At 40.5% G+C, this 20057-nt stretch overlaps 1 protein-coding gene across 3 annotated transcripts in view; it reads right to left on the bottom strand.

Moving 5' to 3' along the window:
* SLA2 (Src like adaptor 2) overlaps positions 1–19229 on the bottom strand; it is a 39601-nt gene extending 20372 nt beyond the window's left edge. Inside the window, exons 1-3 of one of the 3 annotated variants that reach the window (XM_020998746.2) lie at positions 18853–19229; positions 5993–6120; positions 848–974 (exon numbers count right to left, since the gene is read on the bottom strand). In XM_020998746.2, the coding sequence (XP_020854405.1) occupies positions 848–974; positions 5993–6110 (245 nt within the window). In that variant the 5' untranslated portion in view covers positions 6111–6120; positions 18853–19229. The remainder of the gene's footprint in view (positions 1–847; positions 975–5992; positions 6121–18852) is intronic. The other 2 variants (XM_020998745.2, XM_020998747.2) reach the window with 2 other exon arrangements.
* Positions 19230–20057: the final 828 nt, after the last annotated feature.

Genomic DNA, 20057 nt, shown 5'->3' with positions numbered 1-20057 from the left:
CTGGATATATTTCAACAGAGATTGGATTGACCCCTTGTTGTTAGGGAGGTTGTAGCAGGGGTTCCTGCTCAGGTATGGGCTAGAATGGGTGACAACTCTCAGGTCCTCTTCTTACCCAGATTCCATGATTCTCTGACATGGACAACCTTAGAAGCAGGAAGGAGTAGGTGGCAGCCTGACTGTGAGGTGCCACTTCTCCCTTCATGGCCCTTTGGGTGGCTAGACTGGCATCATCAGAGTCCTTGACAGGATAGACCAGAAAAGCAAGGCATCCTTTCTAGAAGGCCCTCATTGCTAACGAACATGTTACTTATGGGAGAGGAAAAGAGGCCCCCTCCTCCCTCCAAAACACAGTCCTTACTCCTTAGCACCCACACTATCTGAAGAGCTGAAGCACTTGGGTCACTGGGAAGCAGGGTGCATCCCCCTTCCCCCCCTCCCCGGAGAATTAGCCTTGAGGAGAAAGGATAAGGAAGCAGAGGGTAGAAGGGGTGCTGAAACCCAAGTCCGCCTGCCTCTCAATTTGGTTGGGGCCTCCCTTGTCCTGATGCCCAAGCCCTTCCGGCAGGGTAGGATGCTGATGGTTCGAGGATGCTGCTGCTCAGACTCTGGCTCCCTTCTGGGCTCAGCGAGGGAAGCACAGCCCTGGGGTGGGTAGACAAAGCATGCTCCCAGCTCTGATTTGTTGATCTGGTGTAACCTGCCTCTGCTAGGCAGGACAGTCACCCTGGATCCCTGAAGATCTCCAGTCCAAAGCCTGGCTTGCTCTGTGGTTGGCCTCGGCAGCCTGGGCTGAGATAGCATCAACTTAGCCCCCCGTGGCCCAGGCACCTATGGACAGACTTACTCAGAGATGATGGTCAGCGGCTCCCCAAGTCTCAGCACCAGCTCCCCGCGTTCCCCAGCTGGGAAACTGTCCAAAGCCACAGCCATAGCCTTGCCTTCATCTGGAGGGACAGGAACAGTTAAGAGCCCTAGAAGAGGAAAACAGAGACCTGGTTTCTAGTCCAAGCCCTGCCATCAATTCACTGTGTGACATTGGACTAATCCCTTCCCCTTTGATAAATCTCAGTTTCTTTATCCTTAACATGGAACCGCTGAACCCTGAGGATTCAAAAAGAACTTGGTGACCATTAATGGTAGTACTAGGACACTTCAGGTATTGCGGAAATGATCACAGACCACTGATTTGGAGTTGAAAGGAAACTCATTCTAACCCCATTCCACAGATGAGGACATTGAGGTCCGTCCTGAGAGCTTAGTTGCTCAATATAACACAAGCATTAAATGGCAGAGTCAGGATTTGAACCCATGTCTGCCAGGCTCCCTATATAGCACCTTAACGGGGGAGAGAAGCACTTTACATAGGTCATCTGGTCCTCACAACAACCTATGAAGAAGGTACTATAGGCATATTACAGATGAAAAAATCAAGAGTCAGGGAGGAGACATTAAATGACTTGTCTAGACTTATGTATTTAGCAGGGGGAGGATTTGAACCCAGGTTTTCCCCTTCTAAGCCTAGGACACTTTCTACGAGGCTGCATCTCTGAAGGGATTTTTCTTCAGGTAGTGGTTAGACCAGTTACCCTCTGAGCCTCCTTCCAGCTCCAATTCCACCCTTCCCTCTTACTCCAGCCCCTAGAAGGCTGGGGCTTTATGCCTTATTCTAACAGAAGTCACCCAGGCTGGGCGACTTCATACTCACTGTATGACCTACAAAAATGCTGCCATGACTCCTGCTTAGCACTGCTTTCACCAAGCTGAGACATGAGCCCTTGACGGATGAGGTGAGATTCGTCTGAGAGGTTCTTTCAAACTCTGAGATTTTATGGGTAGGGGAAAGCTCTCTGGCCCATGTGGTGGCCCAGCCCTGGACATCAGGATGGATTTTTTTGGTGTTTGTTTTTTTGATGTAGGTGTTGTGTTGGGCTTGCTACGGTTACGTTACTCTCCACCGATCTGCATTAGTACAGGGGATTTATTGGAAGCTCCATACTCTGATGAAATTACAGGTCAAGTCCCTATTCCTATCCCCATCCCTAAAATGCTATATAAAAGTCAGCTTTACTAACATTAATAATAATAATAATAATGATGATGATGATAATAATAAAATAGTCATTTATAGATGGAGGACTGGGCCTGGAGTCAGAAAGTCTTGAATTCAACTGTAACTTCAGACTTATTTGCTGTGTGACCCTGGGCAAATCATTTCTCTTTGCCTTAGTTTTCTCATTTGTAAAATAAGGATAACAATAGCACTCACCTCCTAGAATTGATGCATGAGGTAATATTTGCCATGAGGAGACTGATTTCCAGTGTAGTGAGACAGCCTTCTCTCTCTTATCTACAGGGTGGTGACCCAAATTATTTAGGAAAAACTATTTCTCCTTTTTTTCCCTTATTCTGGGCCACTTCAATCAATCAATCAATTAATCAACTGAGAAGCATTTATTAAGTCCTACTATGCTCCAGGTACTGTACTAGGCCCTAGGGATACAAAAACAAAAAATGAAACCATCTCTGTTCTCAAGGGCCTTACACTGTATTCCTCTGGAACAAGGTCCCCAAAGCTCCAACCTCCAGGAGTTTGGGAGGAGGTTGAAGCTCCTGTGTTATAGAATTAGGTTCACTATAACTTCAAGGTTTGCTCTCCAGAACAGTGGTGTCAAACTCAAATAGAAACAGGAAGGGCAGTGAGGTTGTATTACTGGTACATAAGGATGCTTGCAGGCCACATGTTGGCTTAGAAAACCACATATTCATATGATCTATGTTCTACTGTATTTTTATTTTTGTTAAATATTTCCCAGTTACATTTTCATCTGGTTTAGTCAACTTGGGAGTGCAGCCTTGTGTTTAACACTTCTGACTTAGAAAACCATATATGTTTATATATGTGTGTGTGTGTATGTGTATGTATGTGTGTGTATATATTTATTACTACAAAAACATACTAAAATCGCTACTTATCAGATTTATAGATAAGTGAGAATTTATGAATCAACAAAAGATAGTGTTGTCAGATGTAAAATGGATAATTTTGATCACATTAAAAATTTTTATATAAATAAAACCAATGTAGGCAAGATGAGAAGGAAATCATAAAACTGGGAAAAATTTTTATAGACAGTTTCTCAGATAAAGTTTTCATATCTCAAATATATAAAGAACTTTATCAAATCTATAAGAATACGAGTCATTCCCCAACTGATAAATGGTCAAAGGATATGAACAGGGAGTTTTTGGATGAAAAAAAATCAAAGCTATATACAGCCATACGAAAAAATGCTCCAAATCATTGTTAATTAGAGAAATACAAATTAAAACAACCTTGAGATATGACTTTACATTTATCAGGTTGACTAAAATTTTAACCTGGTTCGAGTTGCGCTTGGGAGCGTTGTGGCTTACAGGTGGCCCACAGGCCACTTTGACATCTCTGCTCTAGAAGCTACAGCCCACAGACCAGTGATGATGCCTTGGGCTGTCTGAACCCAGGAAGGACGTTCTCCCAGTTGAATCTCAGAGTTAAAAATCCAAGTGTTTGTGACAAAAGTCCCAGAACTTAAGGGAAAATTCAATATATAACATCCAGGAGAAATGTAAGGGAAACATTAAAGACCAATTATAAGGGACTCAATAAGGTCAAATTGTTTACTTCATATGTGTGAACATATTAGCAGTACTTTTAAGATTGTCATCATTATTTGGGTAGTTTGAAAGAAAGGCTTGGGCTGAGCTGAGTATGATGGGGTAATTCTAAAAAAAATAAAACTGCAGGGAGAGATAAAAGGGTGTAATTATATTGTATAAATGAGACATAAAAGGAAAAACGGATACAGAAGAAACAAGGGTAGTGCTGGAAACTTATTCTCATTGGGAATCAGTTAAAGAGGGAAATATATATATGTACGTCTTCTAAATTCAGAAAGAAACAACAGGACAAGGGGATGGGAGGGGAAGAGGATAAGGGAGGGGAGAACAGGTTAAGGAATAGGAGGGCAAGGCAGCAGTATAGAAGTAAAACAGAGGAGTGAGATGGGATAAGGTAAATAGGCATGAGAAGGATATGAAGAAAAATAGAAAAGAGAAAAACACACAAGTAATTGTATCTTAGAATGTGAATGGGATGAATTTACCCATAAAAATGGAAATGGAGAGCAGATTAAAAATTTGAATTCAACAATATGTTGCTTTCAGTAAACATTATAAAAATGAGATCCACACAAAGATAAAATAAAGGGCAGGAGTAAATTTAGTATGTAAAAAAAGCAGAGATAGTAATCATGATCTCAGACAAAGTTAAAGTTAAAATACATTTAATCGAAAGTGAAAAAAGAGAAACTACACTCTATGTCAGCAATATCATTCAGTGTTGTTTTAATTTGTTTAAAATATCTAGACAGTGTAAGATACCTGAGCACATACCCGCTAAAATAGACACAGGTATTATATGAATGAACATAAACATAAAACATTTTTTATACAAATAAACTCAAATCTAAATAATTGAAGTAATATTTATTGTTCGTGGATAGGAAAAGCCAATACAATTTTTAAAATGACAATTTTATCTAACTAATGTATTCAATGTCATCCCAATTAAATTACTAAAAAATTATTTTACTGAGTTAGAAAAAATAATAACAAAGTTCATTTGGAAGAACAAAAGGTCAGGAACTTTGAAGAAAGCAGGGAAAAAAGATGTAAAGGAAGTAAATTCAACAGTATCAAACCTTAAACTATATTATAAGACGAGAGCATTACTGAAGTGTAAAAAAGATAATTTTAAATTAAAATTTTCTTGTATAAATAAAAACTATGTAGCCAAGAACAGAACGCAGAAAATTGGGGAAAAACTTTCATAGATAATCTCTCAGATAGGATGTGATTGGGTTGGAATATTGCTGTGGTAGAGGAAATGATGAGCAGGTTAATTTAGAAAAACATGGAAAGATATGGACCTATGAAGGAAGATGCTATGCACCTTCAGAGAAACAAATGATAAGAGGAAATAAATAAGCATAGTGCAGTCTTACATATATGTGTATGAGTGTATATGTGTATATATGTGTATGTTTATAGATATCTAAGTATATGTATATATACCCACACTTAATTGCAGCCTTCTTTAGGGGAGGGGTAAGGTAAAAAATGAACAGTAGAGAACAAAAGAAAACCAACAAGGAAGCAAAGAAAAGCTGGGCAGCTTGAAAACAATGTGTAGTATTTATTAAATAGGTTTTCTTGAAATAAAAATGTATTGTTTTATATTGGATCTTCTCTTATGGTCTGCTGTATACATGGCAATGTGTTTTTTTTCTTTTCTCATTTTGTATTTAAGTTTAAAATTTTAAAAAAATTTACCAAAAAAAACACAAAAAACCAAAACCCAACCCAACCAAGTATAGGAAATCACTGAAATAACCTACCCACCCATGACACAAAGCTCTATAAGATTCGGTAGAATGTAAGTCTCTTGAGGGCAAGGCTTGTTTCTATTTGTCTTTGTATCCCCAGTACCTATCACTGCACCTGGTACTCGGGATCATTAATTTAGAGCTGGATGGGGCCTCAGAAGGAAATGAGGCCAACCCCCTCATTTTACTGATGAGGAAACTGAGGCCAGAGAAGTTAAATTATTTGTCTAAGATCAAACAGATGTTAGTAAGTGACCGAGATGCTTATTGATAAATTTATTTATTGACTTACTTTGGAGGCAATGGGGTTACACAGCTAGTAAGTGTCTGAGTTCAGATTTGAACACAGGTCCTCCTGACTCCAGGGCCAGTTGCTCTATCCACTGCACCACCTGGCTGCCCCCCTTTTATAGATTTATTGACTGAATCCAGCTAAAGCTGAGGCAGTTGTTGGAAATCACCACGTAAAATGAGGTTCAGAGATTTCCCAGAGATCCGTACCTTCCAAAGCCCCACTAACTAAGGAGGAGCCAGGTGTGAGATGCCCAAGCAAGACTGCATTTTACCTTCCTGTAAAAGCCCAGCTTCCTGGCCACTGGCAGAGAGCCCAGGAACATGTAGGCTTCTCCTCCTGCTGGGCAGGCTTCCCATGGTACCTTGGCAGATGGCTCTGAAACATGCCATGAGAAGGAATCTGGAAGAGAAACTTGGACCATGAATATCACAGCTCCTAAATTGACTGAGTTCAATCCTCTTCTGCCTCAATCCTCACCCAACCCTCCAGTCCCAGTCCCTGAGGAAATTAATTTTCTGTTCTTGTGCCAGAGCTCTAGGGAACAGTGGAATGAATGCTGAATTTGAAGTCAGAAGACCTGTCAACTGCTACCTGTATAAACTTGGGAGTCATTTGACCTGTAGAGGTGAGTTACTACCAGAAGGAAGGGTAGCTTCTGCTTCATCTTCCTGCTAGCTTTTCTGATATTTGGAAATAAGGATCATGTGTTCCTGAGACCTGTCTCTCCAGACTAAACATATCTCAGCTTTTGACACTCCTCTTCTGACATGGCATGCTCTCAGTCCCCCTTCACTCTTTCAGTTGCACTCTATTGCACAGTCTGGTTGGTTTCTAAAACGAGATGAGCCCCTGGAAGGGAAGTTACTCTAGATGAGGTCTGACTAGGGTAGAGGAGGATGGGAGACCACTTTCCTCACCCTGGTCTCTACCCTAGAAGAAGCAACCTTCTTCGGGACAGAGACTTTTTCATTTGTGCCTTTGTACCCCCAGCACCTGGCACTTGGTAGGCAGGTGCTTAGTGTTTGTTGATTTATTTTTAGCCTTATTGCATTATTCCCCACCTTGACTTTGCACTCCAAACAGGACCTTTTTTTGGTTGTTGTTCAGTTGTTTCAGTAGTGTCCGAGGTTTTGTGACCCCATCTGGAGTTTTCTTGGCAAAGATATTGGGGTGGTTTGTCATTTCCTTCTCCAGCTCATTCCACATATGAGGAAACTGAGGCAAACAGGGTTAAGTAACTTGCCCAGAGTCACACAGCTAGGAAGTATCTGAATCTGGATTTGAACTCAGGTCTTCCTCTGTATCTCCTGAAATGCCTTGTGTTCTCCTATCTATGTTAGCAATGCCTAGAGTTCCTTTCCCTTCCCATTTGCCTGTTGATTTCATGCTCATCCTCAAAGACCAACTCAAATTCTACCTTCTCTATGAAGCCTTCCTTCATTCCTCCCTTTTAGTAATTTCCTTCCCCTTTGGACCTCATAAAGCACTTTGTACTTCTATTATGCAATTATCTTGTAAAATGGTATATTATAGTCATCTTTGCTGGTGTCTTATTCTCATAGTAAACTTCGTAACCCTCTTTGATCCTCGGCCCAAGCACAGTGCTCCAGGAACACAGTAAGTGTTTATTAAATGTCTATTGAATAAATGCTTGCTGAATATCAACTAGCCAACAAGCGCTTATTAAATAATTATTATCACACCCATCAGATTGGCCAACATGACAAAACAGGAAAATGATAAATGTTGGAGAAGATGTGGGAAAATTGGAACACTAATGCATTGTTGGTGGAGTTATGAAATGATCCAACCATTTTGGAGAGCAATTTGGAACTATGCCCAAAGGGCTATAAAAATGTGCATACCCTTTGACCCAGCAATAGCACTTCTACGGTTATATCCCAGAGGAATCATACAAATGGGAAAAGGACCCACATGTACAAAAATATTTATAGCATCTCTTTTCCAAAAGAATTGGAAATTGAGAGGATGCCCATCAATTGGGGAATGGCTGAACAAGTTATGGTATATGAATGTAATGGAATACTATTGTGCTATAAGAAATGATGCACAGACTGACTTCAGAAAAACCTGGAAAGACTTATATGACCTGATGCTGAGTGAAGTGAGCAGAACCAGGAGAACATTGTACACAGTAACAGCCACGTTGTGCAATGACTAATATTGATAAACTTAACCCTTCTTAGCAACACAAGGACCTAAGACATCTCCAAAGGCCTCATGATGGAAAATGCTATCCGCATCCAAAGAAAGAACTGTGGAGTTTGAATGCAGATCGAAGCATACTATTTGCTATTTTTTTCTTCTGTTGTGTTTTGTTTCCTCTTTCTGGTGGTTCCTCCTATTGGTTCTAATTCTTACTCACAACATCACTAATGTGAAAATATGTTTAATAGGAATGTATATGAATAGCCTATATCAGATTGTGCGCCATCTTGGGGAGGGAGGAGGAGAAAAATTTAACACTCAAAAGCTTATGGAAGAGATTGTTGATAATTCAAAAATAAATCAAAAAAATAAATAATTATTGTTTGCTAGGCAGTGGGTTAAGTGCTGGGGATATAAAGAAAGGTAGAAATAAAAATAGACCTTGATTTCTTGGAGCTGCTATATGAATGAAGGAGACATGTACTTTGAGATACATACAGAGACGAGCAAGGTCATTTTATATTTATAAGGGAAGGCTCAAATAAGGGGACCAGAAAGGTCCCTATGGGTGGTGGCGTTTGAGCTGAGTCTTGTAGGAGGTCAAGAGGTAAGAGTGGGCAGGAAGAGCATTCTAGGTAGGGTGACATTCAGCACAAAGGCAGAGAACCTAGAGAGGGGGATGTTGTGTGTAAAAAGATAGCAAAGAGAGCAGGGCAACGGAGTCTGTGGAGGAGAGAAAGAACACTGGAAAAGCAGGTGGGGCCAGGTTGTAGAGAGCCTTGAATGTCAAACAGAAGGCTGTATTTGACCCTGGAGGTAAGAGGGAGCCACTGGATTTTACTGAGCAGAGGCACATCCTGGTCAGACCTTCCTTTGAGGAAAATCTCTTTGGGCAGCAGTGTGGATTGGAGTGAAGAGAGATTTAGAGAGGCAGCTAGGTGGTACAGTGGATAGAGTGCGGGCCCTGAAGTCAGGAGGACCTGAGTTCAAATCCAGCCTCAGACCAAACACTTGACACTTACTAGCTGTGTGACCCTGGGCAAGTCACTTAACCCCAATTGCCTAAAACCAAAACAACAACAAAAAAAAAGAGACTTGGAATTAGAAGGCTATTGCAGTAGTCCAGACTAGAGGCGATGAGGGCCTGCACAGGATTGTGTCTGTGTGAAGGTCCAGAAGGGAACAGATGAGAGAAAGGCGATGCAGGTGGAAATGACACCATTGGCTATGTGGGTGAGGGAAGAATCCAGGCTGACACTGAGATTTCAAGACCGGGTGATTGGGATGATAGTGGAGCTCTCAGCAATAACAGGGAAGTTGGGCAAAGGGGAAGGTCTGGGGGTGGGATGGGAGGAGAATTAGTTCTGTTTTGGGACATCCGTATCCAACAGGCATCTTGCAGAACTAGGACTCAGAAAAGACATTAGGCTTGGATATAGGACTCTTGGAATTATCCACATTGAGATAATCAATGCTGTATAGCATGGGTTCCCAACTGGGTTTGTTTGTTTGGTTTTTTGGTCCCTATATCCCTTGACTTTCAGTAATCTTTTATTCCATATTAAAGAAACAAATTCTAGAACTTATTTGTAAGAAAGAAAATAGATTGATTTTTTCAAAAAGAAAACTTTCCTGGGCCCACAATATTTTTTCACTAACATTACTTCTTTTAGAATGTTTCACTAGGATAATATAGTTATTTGGGGCAGCTGGGCCGCACAGTAGATAGAGCGCTGGGCCTGGAGTCAGGAAGACTCATTTTCCTGAGTTCAAATCTGGCCTCAGACAGATACTAACTATGTGACTCTGGGCAAGTCATTTCACTCTGTTTGCCTGAGTTTCCTTATCTGTAAAATGAGCTGGAGAAGGAAATGGCAAACCACTCAACTATCCTTGCCAAGAAAACTCCACAGGTTGGATATAACTGAAAAACTTCTGAACAACAACAATATAATTATTTATCCAATATTTTCCATGCCCCCTTGAAAAGATTCTCATACCCGTCGAGAATATATGTTCCCCAGGTGGGGAACTCCTGTGGTGTAAAATGAAGTTAACTTTTTTTTTTTGGCTTCCAATTTATTCTGTTGACACATAGTTTCCAGTCCACTAAAACCTCAGCCTCAAAGTATTTTTCCCCCACCACTCTGATCTGGCCACATGTCTTCCTACCCATCCCCCTTTCTGTACTTTTGCAATTGATATTATATATATTTTTTAACCCAAATGCAAGATTTCACACTCAACCCCATTAAATTTCATCTTAGATTTCGGTCATCTGGTCAGTGCAGGGACAGCTTTTTAGGTTGGCTGAGAAGGATTGGTTAAGTTGGGAAAGATGGGGAGATCTCCATGGCGATCAGAGGTGATTGGAGGTTTTCTGTATCTGGGTTGTATAGAAAGAACCTTGAGCTGAGCTTCAGGAGGTTTGCGTTCTTGACCCAGTTCTGTCAATAACATTGTGTGATGTTGGGAAAGAAATTTCCCTCTTTGGGCCTCAGTTTCCTCTTCTGTAAAATATAAGCATTAGCCTAGATCAGAGTTCTTCACCAGAGTCGATTTCAGGGGGAAACCTTGAACTTAGAAGTGGAAAAAATTACATCTTTATTTTCACTAACAGCTAACTGAAATTTAGCCTTCCTTTCAGTTACGATTTTTTTAAAAAAGGAAACTTAAGTAGCCTTATTTAGCTTCTAATTTCTGGGAGGTCAGGAAGAATTATTATTCTAGATAGCAACAACAAAAAAATAAGACTGTGCTTACAGATCTTTTCTTTCTTTAGGACACTATTTTATCGTTGCCCTTTTTATCACATAGCATGCACATACTGGGTGTTAATGAAAAGTCAATGGCTGTGCAATACACTCTACATCAGTGATGATTTTTAAAAAAGAGTTATTCTGAGGACTCCATAGACTTCACCAGACTGCCAAAGGGGTCGATGCCTCAAAAAAGGCTAACAACCCTTAGCCTAAATGTTCTCTAAGGCCAGGGATAAGGAACCTGAGTCCAAGTTTTACAGAACAAATCCTTTTATTAAGGGGATTTATTCTTTGAAGTTTGGATTCAGTCAAAGGGCTGTACTTGAGGACCTAGAGGGCCACATGAGGCCTCGAGGTCACAGTTCCTCACCCTTGTCTAAGGCCCTTGGTCTCCCTGCAGACTGTCTACTCCCTTCCCCTCAAACCAAGCACATTTGGGAGGTAATTTGTAGCATTTAAAATGGTTGATCAACCAGTTATGCTGATTTTTCCTTTCTTCTTCTTCTTTAAAAAAAAATATTTGTTATATGGGATGGCAATTTAGGAGGGGGAGGGGAAATACTGGGGAAAATTATGGTGATGTAAAAAAACAAAAAACATCAATAACAATTTGTTTTGAAGAAAGAAAGGTTGATCAACAGGGGAAGAGGCAACCTTGAAGTACAAGCCACAACTGTATCAGGGCCAGATCAAAGGCCCAGAGGGTACTCGATGTCCCAGCCCAATGGTCATTAAGGCCTAAATGACCTTTCCAGGAAATTGGGGCACAGAAAAGTCAGTGACTGGGCTAAGAAAGAAGCAAGATTCAAAAGTCACAGAAATTTAGGGCTGGAAAGGACCTTAGAGATCACTTCCCTCTAAATGGGATCATAGCTGTAAAGGACTTAGCAGAGTGCCTGGCACATAGTAGGGGTTTAATACATGCCTGTTCCTTTTCCTTCTCTCCTTCCCTCTTCCTCACTCCTCCACCCGGCCCTCAACCCCAACCCCAAACCCCAGCCTTTTACAACGTGGACGAAAGGAGTATCCTTAGGACTCATTTTATTACATTTTGCTTTCCACTATCCACGCTGATACCTTGTTTGCACGGTTTTGTGTTTTATCCTGTTTTGTGTTGACAATTTCAGAAAACAGTTGAGTTCAGGCTCATAGAGAGTAAAACATCTTGCTACCTTAAATGGTGGTTGTCGTTCAGTTGTTTAAGTCATGTCTGATTCTTTGTGGCCCCTTTGGGGTTTTCTTGGCAAAGATACTGGAGTGGTTTGCCATTTCCTCCTCTAGGTCATTTTGCAAATGAGGAAACTGAGGTAAATAGAGTTAAGTGACTTTCCTGGGGTCACACGGCTAGTAAGAATCTGAGGTCAAATTTGAACTCATGACTCCAGACCCAATGTTCTATCCATTGCACCACCTAGCTGCCTGCTATCTTAGGAGGGAGAAAAAAAATCATTCTTTCTGGAGGAGGCACAAGATGTGAGTAGTCATTTCTTCTGCCAGGCTGAGCTGCCTCTATAGTCCTGTCAGAGACAGGGGACATCATCAAACCCCCTTTTCAAAGTTAGGACTCTTAAAGGAGGGTCACTATGTTTTATGTGTTCCTATTTCCACCTGGATATCTCAGGTTCTAGGATCATAGATTCTGAGCTAGAAGGGCCCTAGGAAGCCATCTGTTCAGCTCTCCCATTTTATAGATGAACACGGAGAAATAAAGTGACTATGGTTATCCCTTCCATATTGAGACGCTCCCCATCTTGGTTTCAGTATATCACGGGTCAGCATTAGAAATTAAATTTGAACTTTGCAGAAGCTACAGACGACAGTCAAAGGCTAGCAGACAGCATGGAGCCTATGACCAAATACTTAATCCAAATTTTACAATAAGGTACTATAAACACTCCGTAAAAGAAAAAGAAAAAATTCAGACTTCTCTGGTATGAAGGCAGGGCCAAAATCTCTTACGTGGATTTTCCAGATCTCGGGGGTGCTGGTCCCCTAACCTCCACGATGTGGAAGGGATAACTGTACTCATTCAGGCTCACAGCGCAGCTGGAATTTGAACGTGGGTCCTCTGACTCCATAGACCTTCTCCACAGCCTTCTCTTAGCATGCTTTCCAGAGAACCAAGCTGGTTCCCTCAATGTCAAACTCAAGGAATCCAAAATGGAACTCATCATCTTCTCCCCTTGAAACTCTTCTTCCTTTTGACTTCGTTATTTCTGTCTAAGGCACCGCAGTTCGCCTGGTTTCCCATGGCTGCAGCCGTGGGGTTATCTTGGATTTCTTCTTCACATTTTGCCCCCGATTGACTGTATCCCATCGGCTTTCCACAGCTGTTACTTAAAACCTCGCCTTTCCACAAGAACGTGGAGATTAGCACGAGTGTCTTTTCTCTAATTCTGTACCTCCAGTGTCCGCAGCATACTTCATTCTCTCTTCCTTTGCTCCACTTTCAGAGGAAGAGAGGCGCTTTTCTTTGTCTTGTATCCTTGATCCCATCCCCTCCAATCTCCTTTGGGGTGCTGTCCCTTTGATCATCCCAGCTTGGCCTTCTTATTTTTCTATTGCTCCTTTCCTGCTGCCTACAGACATGCTGTTGAGTTACTTCAGTCATGTCTGACTGTTGGGATTTTCTTGGCAAAGATACTGGAGAGGTTTGCCATTTCCTTTTCCAGCTAATTTTACAGATGAGAAAATTGAGGCAAACAGGGTTAAGTGACTTGCCCAGGGTCACACAAGTAGTTAGTGTTAGAGGCCATATTAGAAACCCACCCCTAAAAAACCTTCACTTAACCTATTATCCCCTCAAGTTGTTGTCAAGTATCTTCCCTCCCTTTTACGGTCAAACTCCTAGGAAAAAAAACCCACCCATATTTATTGCCTTGGCTGTCTTATCTCCCATTCATTTCTCAACTCCTTACAATTGACTTCTATCCTCACCATTCAACTGAAACTCAAAGGTCACCAATAATCTCTTTTTTTTGTAATTTTTTTTTAAATTTTACACTTAAATACAAAATGAGAAAAGAAAAAAAAACCAGTGCCATGTACACAGCAGACCATATGATTCAATATAAAATAATAAATTTCTATTTCAAGAAAACTTACATAATAAATACTACATATTGTTTTCAAAGCTACCCAACTTTGCTTCCTTGTTGGTTTTCTTTTGTTCTCTTTTTATTTTTTTTCTCTCCCTCCCTTCCCCCCATCCTAAATAAGGCTACAATTTATTCATTTTTTTTTTTTTGGTTTTGTTTTTGCTAGGCAATGGGGTTAAGTGACTTGCCCAGGGTCACACAGCTAGTAAGTGTTGTGTGTCTGAGGCCACATTTGAACTCAGGTCCTCCTGAATCCAGGGCCGGTGCTCTATTCACTGCACCACCTAGCTGCCCCTTAAATAAGGCTACAATTAAGGGTAGATACACACACACACACAGACATCTATAAACATACAAATATATATACATATACACTCATACACAGCTATATAGGACTGCACTATGCTTATTTCCTCCTATCATCTGTTTCTCTGAAAGTGGATGGCATCTTCTTTCATGAATCCGTCTTTCCACGTTTTCTAAGTCTACCAGCTCATCACTTTCTGTACCACAGCAATATTCCCTTTTGGATTCAAACAGTATCTTCTTTCATAGGATCTTTGAGGTTAAGTTGGGTATTTATATTAGTTAGAATGACTTGATTGCTTAAATAATAATATTTACACAGCTAGAAAAAATAATAAAATTCATTTGGAAGAACAAAAGGTTCCTAAAATAATAATGTTGTTATTGTATACAGTGTTCTCTTGGTTTTGCTCATTTCACTGTCCAATATTTCATGGGGTCTCTCCATGCTTTTCTAAAATCATTGAGCTCATCATTTCTCATAGCAGAGTAAGATTTCATCACGAACATATATACTACAACTTGTTCAGCCATTCCCCAATCGACAAGCATCCCTGCAATTTCCAGTTCTTTGCCACCACAAAGAGAACTGATATAAATATTTTAGAACACATAGGTTCTTTTCCATTTTCCCTAATCCTTTTGGGAAAAAGACTTAATAGTGGTACTGCTGGGTCAAAGGGTATATAGGCAGTTTAATAACTCTTTGGGCATAATCTCTCTCCAAAATGGTTGGATCAGCTCACGGATCCACCAACAATGAATTAAGGTCCCAATTTTTCCACATCCTCTCTAACATTTGTCACTTTCCACTTCTATTATTTTAGTCAGTGTGATAGGTGTAATGTGATATCTCAAAGTTGTTTTAATTTGCATTTCTCTGATCAATGATGATTTAGAGCATTTTTTCCCTATGATTATAAATTGTTTTGATTTCTTTATCTGAAAAACTGCCTGTCAATATCCTTTGGCCATTTACCACTTGGGGAATGACTTGCATTCTTATAGATTTGACAAAGTTCTTTATATATTTGAGATATGAAAACTTTATAAAATCTATCCCCCCCCGCCCCAGTTTTCTGCTTTCCTTCTGATCTTGGCTACATTTTATTTGTACAAAGCCTTTTTAATTTAATGTAATCAAAATTATCCATCTTATATCTCACAACACTATCTCATTTTTCATAAATTGTTCACCTATCCATAAGTCTGATAGGTATTATGTTCCATGTTTTTCAAATTTTCTTGTAATATCTCCCTTTATATCTAGGTCAAGTATCCATTTTGATCTTATCTTGGTAAATGGTATAAGATATTGGTCTATGCCCAATTTCTGCCAGACTGCTTTCTAGCTTTCCCAATAATTTTTTTTTTTTTTACCAAATAATGTATTCTTAGGCACAGCTAGATGGTGCAGTAGATGGAGCACCAGCTCTGGAATCAGGAGGACCTGAGTTCAAATCGGGACTCTTGCACTTGATACTTACTAGCTGTGTGACCTTGGGCAAGTCACTTAATTCTGATTGCCTTACAAAAAACCAAACAAACCAAATATTGCATTCTTATCCTCAAAACTTATGTCTTTACACTTCTCAAACACTGGGTGACTATATTTGTTTGCTGCTATAGATTGTATGTCTACTCTGTCCCATTGTATCTACCTTTCTATTTCTTAGCCGGTACCAGATCGTTTTGATAATTACTGCCTTATAATATAGTTTAAGATCTAGTACTGCTAAACCATTTTTTAAAATCTTTATATTTTTACATTTTTTCATTAGTTCCTTTGATATTCTTGACCTTTTGTTCTTCCAAATGAATTTTGCTATTATTTTTTCTAGCTGTGTAAAATAATTTTTTGGCAACTTAATTGAGATGGTATTGAATATATAGACTAGTTTTGGTAAAAAAAAATGTCTCTTTTATTATATTGGCCCCGCCTATCCATGAACAATATTTCTCCATCTGTTTAAATCTGATATTATTTCTGTACAAAGTTTTTTATGATTTTGTTCCTATAGATCCTGGGTTTGTTTTGGTAGGTATATTCCCAGATATTTCACACTGTCTGTCTAGAGTTATTTTAAATGAGGTATCTCTAGCTATCTCTTCCTGCAGGATCCTGTTGGTAATATATAGGAATGCTGATGATTTATGTGGGTTTACTTTATATCCTGCTACTTTGCTGAAATTAATTATTTCAATTAACTTTTTAATTGAGTCTTTAGAATTTTCCAAGTATATCATCATATCATCTGCAAAAAGAAATATTTTATTACCTCATTCCACCAATAATCTCTTTACTGCAAAATCCAGTGCCCTTTTCATACGATCATTAAACTTACAGCCTAGAGGCCATCTAGTTTGATCCTCCTATTTTACAGATGAGGAAACTGAGTCTCAGAGAGGTTGTGATTTACTTGTGGTTGCATAGTTATTAAGTGGTGGCATCTGAACCCAAGTTTTCCCGACTTCCAGTCCAGCACTCTATCCATTGCATCACACTGCTTTCAATCCCATATTTTATGGATGAGGAACTGAGGCCTGTAAGGGTGAAGTGACTTCTCCAAGATCACATGGGTAGTTTCTTCAGGCCTCATCCATCTAGACCTCTTTGGGACATTTAGCAATAATAATAGCCAACATTTTTATAGCACTTCAAGGTTTGTGAAGTGCTTTGTATATCCTCATAAGAATCCTGTGAAGTAGGTGCTATCATTATGCCCATTTTAGAGATGAGGAAGCTGAGGCTGAATAGTTAAGGGACCTGTCCAGGGTCACACAGCTACTAAGTGGCTGAGCCAGGATTAGAACTCATGCCTTCTTGACTGCAAATCAAGCGGTAACCATTCTGTTATACGGCCTCTCAAGTACTTGATGCTATTGAACACCCCTCTTTGAATACCTTTCCTGAGTTTTCCTGACATTGTTTTCTCCTGGTTCTCCTCCTGGTCTCTTGAAATCTCCCCAGTCTCCTTTGCAGGATTATCATTCATTTCCCAACTCCAAGGTGTGTCTCCCAATAGTGTCTTCCTGGGTCCTCTTAACTTCTCTGCTCTTTCTTTTGATGACTTCAGTTCTCATGGATTCAACTGCAATTTCTAGGTGGATGCTTCTCAAATGTACATATTCAGCCCTCATCTCTCTCCTGAACTTCAAGACCACATTGCCGACTGGCTGATGGACATCTGATATCTGGTGGATATCACATAGGCATCTCAAGCTCAACATATTCCAAACCAGACTCAACATTTCCTCAAACCATCCAAAATGCCATTCTTATAACAGAAATCTGACCAGTTCACTCCTTTGCTCAAGAAGATTCCCTTCAGTGGCTCCCTATTGCCTCTAGGGTAAAATAAGGATCCTATTTAACATTTAGAGCCTTCCACAATCTGACCCCAACATATCTTTCCAGGGTGATTACACTTTACTCCCCAACCTTCCCCCAATCTATGTTCCAGGATCCTGCACCTTTTGTCTCTGGGGCTTTGCATGGGCTGTTTCCCATGCCTGGAATGCTCACCCTCCTAACCTGGCTCCTGCAATTCCAAGATCCCTTTAAGCTCAAGTATGACCTCCTTGCCTTATCCTCTTGGCCGTTGGTATACTTGCCTCTCCAAAACAAAACAAAAACCCCCCACAAGTATTTTTGTCGCATATATTTTATTTTTACTTGTGTGTGCTGTCACAAATAGACTTTCTAAGAACAGGGATGGTTGGTTTTTGTCTTTTGTAGCCCTACTATCTGGTGCAGTGCCTGACACACAGTAGATGCTTAAAAAGTGCTTGATGGAATGGAATCGATTCTAGTTATCAAATCCTGTTGATTCCCTGTTTTGAATTCAGACCTTTCAACTCCACTGATGCCCCAGAATGATTCAACAGAACCTAGACTAATTTTTCTCCTTCTCTCTTTATCCCACGTTTGCTAATGTTGCTAGAATAATCTTTCTCTGCATAGATCTGTTTGTATCACTACTTACGAGGCTCAAAAATCTTCAGTGCCTCTATGGCCTTAAAATGAATTTTATCAGCAAGTTTCACATTTCTCTAACCGGCATTCAAAGACCCCCCCACAATCAGAGGTTATGCTTCCTTTCTGGTCATATTACTTTGTTCCAGCCAAAATGGACAACTAATTCCTAACCAGGCCATCTGAACCTTTGCTCACGCTGTACCCCGTGCCTGGGATGCAACATCTACTTCTTCCACAAATTTCAACCCATCCTTTGAAGTCAAATTTAAACAACACCTCCTTCAGGAAACTCTCGGTGATCCTCTATTGATGACTTCTCCCATAGATCTCATTATCTTGCAAATCTCAGGTGCACTTGTGTAATTTTGTATATTATTATGGTTTATTTTAGTTCCTACTAGACTATACCTTCCATGAGGGCAGGGACCAAACCTTCCTGAAACTTTGTACTTCCTTCAGTAGGCACACACTATAGGCGCCCAACAAATGTTTGTTGTGACAAAAGGCAATTAATGAGCATCACAGGAACTGCTATACTAGCCCACAATCCTTGAGAAACACGAGACTGTGGATTCAGGAACCTCCATCACACACCAGTCTGGTGTCTCCAATGGCAGTGGCTTAGGGTCTATCCATCTGTTGAAGTCTGGACAGTGTGACTCCCTCCTTCTGCTCTGCTTTCCCTTGATTACCACATCCCAAGTCCCCCAAAGGAAACTAGATACCCTCACCTAAATCAAATGTGACCATTCTAGGGAATCAATACTTTTCAACCCCCACTTATTTTAATTCGATAATCCAAACCAAGTGCACTTACCAGGATTTCATTGTCATTGAGTATGGAGAAGACCTTAAGGTGCTACAGGGTATCGATGGACCTGTTTCTCTTACGGGGCTGGGTGGACCTTCAGGGTCCCTACACTGGGTCTTCAGATTTCTCTACTCCCGCCGGGGCACGTGTAGGGTTGGCCCCACATTGGGAAAGCTTGCGGCAGTCCCTGTGGCTTGGCCTGTGAGGGTCAGTCCAGATGGTTTCTTGTGGATCCGAGTCTGGGAAGACCTTTTAAGCTTGGTCCTTCTGGGCTGGGAGCCCCAGAACCTGTGTAAACCCCTAAAGCTCTCCTTTCAAGATGTGCAGCTGGAGACGGTGGAGGGTTCCTTTGAATGTTTAGTTGACACTGCAGACTTGGTGATTCTCAGAACCACTGGTTTCCTCTGACGACAGCACACAGCCTAAGAAGCACCAGCAAGTTCCTGTTCTGGAGGAGAAAGTATCACCCTTGTCATGAGCCCAAAGCAACACATCTCATTATGTGGAGCGGTCTCACTTAGGGAGCACAGAGCTAAGCTAGGAAGCAATATCGCCTAAAGGACAAAAGCACAATTGATAGAATTGGGATACCAGGCTTTAATTTTGGCCAAAACAAATAAATTAAAAAAAACTTTTATGTAACGAAAATAATTCTTTTGTATCTGTCTATACACTATATGCTATTATAGGATACTAGGTGGTAGAGTGGAAAGATATCCTTGGAGGCAAGAAGACCTGGGTTCAAATCCTGCCTCAGACCCATTACTAGTTGTAGGACTCTGGGCAAGTCACTTAACCTCTATAGAAGAGTTGTTGTAAGGGTTGTTGTAATGAAATAACAGTATATAAAGCTAGATGCAAATCTTAAAGCACCATATAAATGTTAATTATCATATCTTTGGGGCAACATGGGTAGAGTGCGAGGCCTGGAGTCAAAAAAGACCTGAGTTCAAATCCAGCCTCAGACATGTAAAGTCTAGTAATAGCTGTGTGACCCTGGGCAAGTCACTTTACCATTTGCCTCAGTTTCCTCACCTGTAAAATGAGCTGAAGGAAATGGCAAACCACTCCAGTATCTTTGCCAAGAAAACCCCAAATGGAGTCACAAAAAGTCAGACAAGATTGAAATGATGAAACAAGACACTATTAACACTAAAATGCTTCAAGGATTTGGTGCTTCTCAGGGATGTTTGCTCCATATATACGGATGC

The sequence above is a fragment of the Phascolarctos cinereus genome, unplaced genomic scaffold (genome assembly GCF_003287225.1).
Source record: "Phascolarctos cinereus isolate Bilbo 61053 unplaced genomic scaffold, phaCin_HiC Scaffold_2;HRSCAF=192, whole genome shotgun sequence".
In the NCBI taxonomy this organism is placed as follows: Eukaryota; Metazoa; Chordata; class Mammalia; order Diprotodontia; family Phascolarctidae; genus Phascolarctos; species Phascolarctos cinereus.
Note: the sequence above shows the minus strand (reverse complement) of the source record. Positions and strands in the feature narration are given on the sequence as shown.